This window comes from Zingiber officinale, chromosome 6A, assembly GCF_018446385.1.
Source record: "Zingiber officinale cultivar Zhangliang chromosome 6A, Zo_v1.1, whole genome shotgun sequence".
Taxonomy (NCBI): Eukaryota; Viridiplantae; Streptophyta; class Magnoliopsida; order Zingiberales; family Zingiberaceae; genus Zingiber; species Zingiber officinale.
Window position 1 is genome coordinate 53843963 of NC_055997.1, and position 5090 is coordinate 53849052.

The 5090-nt window shown below is 37.2% G+C and overlaps 1 protein-coding gene across 1 annotated transcript; it reads right to left on the reverse strand.

Moving 5' to 3' along the window:
- Positions 1-582: 582 nt before the first annotated feature.
- LOC121994808 (calcium-dependent protein kinase 16-like) lies at positions 583-2557 on the reverse strand. Its single transcript, XM_042548724.1, has 5 exons — positions 2491-2557; positions 1533-1676; positions 1160-1305; positions 901-948; positions 583-753 (listed from the first exon to the last, which is right to left on the reverse strand). Exons 1-5 carry the CDS (start codon positions 2555-2557, stop codon positions 583-585), a joined length of 576 nt encoding a protein of 191 aa, XP_042404658.1.
- Positions 2558-5090: the final 2533 nt, after the last annotated feature.

The window sequence follows — 5090 nt, forward strand, 5'->3', positions numbered from 1 at the left end:
CTTCAAATGCCTAGTTTTCTGAGTTAAAACATCCACTATTCTAATCTGTCAAACAAAAGTATCATTTGGTCTACTTAACTACAGCAAAGAACAAAAACAGAAGAATTATACATGTTGTAGAAGTCCTATAATATCACCATCAGAAAGAAATTGACATGGGACAATATACGCAATTTACATTCCATGCAAATGCATGCATCATCCAAAGTTTTCAAAAATCAAATACCTTTCCTACTCAAATGTAATCTAGCATGCATTCAACCCACTTCAACCACACTTCATCAATTTCAACTCTGGAGTACTTGAGATTAGTAAACTGTAAAAACACATAAATAATATATTAGTAAACCAAGACCAAAAATCATAGTTGAAAAAGTAGTAAGAGCATCAGGTAACAAGATGACTAATTTGAATGCTTAAAAAGAGACACATTCATCATTTATCTCAACCACATCATATAGTGATAGATCTATCATTCCTGGGAATATATTCCAAACTAGAAATTATTGCAACAAAGTTTTCTCATAGTTGCAATTTAACTAATTAATCTATTTTAAATCCAAATCAATTTAACTAATATACTCACTGCTTCAATAAGCACTGCACTTCAGACTCCACCAGATGTGAACCAAATTTAGCGAGCCCATTTTTGAGTTCATCGTGGGATACAATGCCATCATTGTCAGCATCCATCATCTTGAACATCTCTTTAATGTCTTCCACTTCTTCAGTAGATAAGTGATTAGCAATAACCTAATAAATAATCAACCAAACCAAGTTATACTCTGCAATCAAAAACATCCCATTTAACTACTAATTGTAGTGAGACAAACCCTTAAAGCTCTCCTTTTGAATCTGTTCATCGTGAAAATTGTTTAAGTCTCGACTTGACAACATCACCAAGAGGTACATTTGAGGCTTTCTTTGCATTCTGAAGCCAATGATGCTCTGTATGGGGAAAAAATGTATAAGCATCAGTTCAACATAAGAAAGAAAACAACACCAAATATAAAACCCAAGAACAGGATGACAAGCTAAAGAAATATGGATACCATCCCAGATAATGAAAATGATCTCAATTCTCAAATTATCAAATGTTAGGGACACTTCCATTGAAGTTATATTAACAAATAGCATACAGTGTAAACATACTAAGCACTTGCTTTGCAGTTAACCGAAGCTTGGGATCAGGTTCCAATATCAGCCGAACTAAATTTTTAGCACTGTCAGAAATACTAGGCCATGGTTCCCGTTTGAAATCTATTACGCCCCTAAGAATTGCTTGAGCAACTCCCTGTTCAGTTTCTGCAATTAAGAAATCATAGCTCGTTAGATAGAAAATGTATCTGAAGAAATACAAAAAGTGTATTAATTAATAGACAATAAGTATCTTATTAGCATAAAGTGATAGAACTAATAAAGAATAGATTTATTCATGGAAAGCTTACAGTAGACAATAAGTAACTTATTTGTAGAAAGTGGTAGAATAAATAATGAAGTGTGCAAAATGGATTTATTGATAGAAAGCTTACCACCCCAAAATGGTGGAACTCCACACAGTAAGATATAGAGTATAACTCCAGCACTCCATATATCAATTTCTGGTCCATAATTCCGTTTTATAACTTCTGGAGCCATGTAATGAGGGCTTCCAACTATTTCAGAAAATCTTTCACCTAGAATTGGGGTAAAAAGAAATAAGTAGAGCGCGCCCTTATAGTAAAACTAAACTCCAAGTTATGTTATTGAATGGAAGTGATCATTAATGAGACTCAACAAAAATGAAGATCATTAGTATGCATTCATATGGTAACTAATCATTCTAACTTCATTAACCAGGAGAACTTTAATACTAAAATAAATAGATGAATACAGTAAAAATAAAACTCTCCCTCAACTCCACTGAAGAAAAATCGCTTCTTGTTCAAGTAGTGCCATTGCCAATAGTTCACTCCATTCATAACATTATGAACTTAATCTTCTCATTCCAGACACTCAGAGATCAAAATATTCAAAGTAGACATGAAAACAATCTCAATAAGTGCATTGGCAATAGTTCTTAAAATATTGCCAAGGAGGAGAAAATAAGGAAAACATTCTTACGAAGTGTTCTTTTGTTCTAGCAAACTAACTTAGCGAAATGCAAAGAACAAAATGTTAAGTAAACAATGAATTGTGAGATAAATTCTTTCCTTAGAACAACATTAACAACAATACATGAACTATTTTAGAAGACAACACTAGCATAGATAGTTCCACGGCTGCACCACATTGTTAGCAACACAAAATAATCAGATAAAGACAGTATCAGTGGAAGAAATGTTATGTTAATTATCTATTCTGAACCTAATCACAGGATTAAATCAATGTGCCCACATCCGTACCTACATAGAAACTTCAACTGGTCCAAGCTTTTCTAATTAGAAAGAAGACACTTCATCAAAGGGGGAAAAAAATCAGCAAGAAGTAGAAGATGAGGACAATTTGGACCTGCGAAGTTCAAAGTGGCGAAGGTCTTCTGGTAGGACTTCGCGTAGTACAAGCAGCCATACACCATGGGACCTAAACCGATAGATGATGATCGCTCTTTGTCAATGAAATACGCAGCGAAATCAAGTGATCATAGTGGGAAAGAAGGGAGGAAATGGGGGATGAAGGAGAAAATAAGTGTACCCAAAATGGCGCCTCTTCCGGCTTCATCAATGTCCATTATGTAGGGCTCTGCAGTCCATCTTAGAAGGGAGGAGCAGGAGAAGACATCCTCCCTTCTCCGCCCAAGTTGCTGCCAATTCCAACACAAGGAATTGAGGAAGGAACTCACGGATCATGAAGACATCCTCAACAATGGTCTTCATGACCACAGCTGTCGCGCGCTCTGAGTAGTGGCCCCTCGCCACAATGCGGTCAAAGAGCTCCCCACCCTCACACAGCTCCATGACCAAATGCATGACTCCGTCGTCCTCACAGTGTTGCAAATTTTGGCTATGGGAAAATTAAAATATTTTATTTTAACACCGGGTTTTAAAAACCGCTGTTAAAATCGGTGTCTATTAATGAAAAAAGACGCTCATAGACATCGCCTAAAAAACCGATGTCTATAAGCGAAAATCTACGCTCATAGACACCGGTTTTTGGAAAAACCGGTGTAAAATACTCAAAGACATCGATTTTTGATTAAAACCGTTGTTGTTCCACTGATGTCTATGAGGGTTTTTCTTGTAGCGGACGAATCTATTTCAAAAAAACTACGTTGAACATGCCTTGGTATCTTAGTTAGCCAATTCTCTTCCCAATTCAACAATCAACTCCCGATTCTGCTACGCACTGCATTAACTCCACAACTCGGACCACCGGAAGCTTGGCAGAACTAGGCCCGCTGGTAACTTAAGATTATTCACTCAGGTCATCTTAGCAGATAAGTTAGAATTGATTTTGTGTAATTTTAATTCATTAATATTTTTCAATATCTCCAGCAACAGATTGTCTAACAATCTTGAAATAGACTCAGTTTTGTTAAGATGACTACAAAATAAAGTGTTGAGGTGCAACAGACTCAACACATGAATGCCCCCTCCGTCCCGATTGGAACTCTGCCGATTAACCACGGGGAAAGGCCAGAGAAGTTCACTAGAGTGAATTTCAAGAGGTGGTAGCAGAAGATGCTCTTCTATATGACCACACTCAATCTGACTCGGTTCTTAACCGAGGACCCTCTCAAGTGTGTTGAGGATGCTGATGCACAGACCATAAGTGCAGTGGAGGCATAGATTCATTCTGAGTTCCTTTAACAAAACTACATCCTCATCTACCTCCTGACTCGCTATATGCGGTGTATAATATGAAGAGAATGGCTAGGGAGCTGTGGAATCCCTTGACAAGAAGTACAAGATGGAGGATGCAGGGGCCAAGAAGTTTATCTTGGGTCAATTCCTGGACTACAAGATGGTTGAATCCAAGACAGTGATCAGTCAAGTCCAAGAGCTTCAAGTGATCTTGCAAGAGATTCACTCAGAAGGGATGGTTCAAAGTAAAATTTTCTAAGTGGCTGCTATTATTGAGAAACTACCTCTAGGCTAGAAGGACTTCAAGAACTACCTGAAGCATAAGTGGAAGTAGATGAATGTGGAGGAACTTATTGTTAGACTTCGAATCAAAGAAGACAACAATAGTTCAGAAAGAAAGCTGTTCTCTCAGGCTACTGTGAAAGCCAACATGGTCGAGCATGGTCAAAGCTCGAAACAGAAGAACACCAAATCTTCTAAAATGAGACCTAGAGGAGGTATCATTAAGAAGAAGTTCTTTGGAAAGTGCTTCAACTATGACCGAGTCAGTCACAAATTTTTGGAGTGCAGAAAATTGAAGAAGAAATAGAAGGCCAACCTGAACGAGGGATCAGAAATGGATGACATCTGTGTCGTGATCTCTAAATTGAACTTGGTGGATTCAAACCTGTGGTAATGGTGGATCAATACTAGAGCCACTAGACATGTCTGCTGTAATAAGGAGCTACTCCACAAGTTTGAAGAAGTCAATGGAGATAAATTGTTCATGGGGAACTCCAAGGAAAAGTGGTGCTGAAGATGACCTCGGACAAGGACCTTACTCTGAATAATGTGTTGTATGTTTTAGAGATTCGAAAGAATCTAGTGTCCGGATCATTATTAAGCAAGCATGACTTCGCTTTATTTTTGAGTTAGACAGAGTTGTATTATCTAAGAATGGAATACTTGTAAGAAGAGGCTATGTATCTGATGAGTTATTCAAGCTCAATGTAATGCCCATTAGGCCTAAGATAAATAAAAATGAAAGCTCTTCCACTTATATGCTTGAGTCTTCATTTTTATGGCATGGTAGACTAGGACATGTTAACTATGATATGTTACATAAATTAATAAATATGCAAAGCATACCTACATTCCACCTTGACCTTAAATACAAGTGTGAAATTTATGTTGAAGCTAAAATGGCAAGGTCATATGTTCAACATATTGAAAGAAGTAACAAACCACTTGATCTAATCCACACTGACGTGTGTGACCTAAAAGGTATGTCGACATGTGGTGGTAATAAATACTTCATCACTTTGTAGA

What these genes read in the sequence shown, in the direction of transcription:
- LOC121994808 (XM_042548724.1), bottom strand. Translation starts at nt 2,557, where the DNA reads ATGGTGTATGGCTGCTTGTACTACGCGAAGTCCTACCAGAAGACCTTC. An exon ending in CGCCACTTTGAACTTCGCAG is followed by an intron (nt 1,677 to 2,490) that starts GTCCAAATTGTC and finishes CCCCAATTCTAG; the next exon opens with GTGAAAGATTTTCTGAAATA. An exon ending in AGTTCCACCATTTTGGGGTG is followed by an intron (nt 1,306 to 1,532) that starts GTAAGCTTTCTA and finishes TCTTAATTGCAG; the next exon opens with AAACTGAACAGGGAGTTGCT.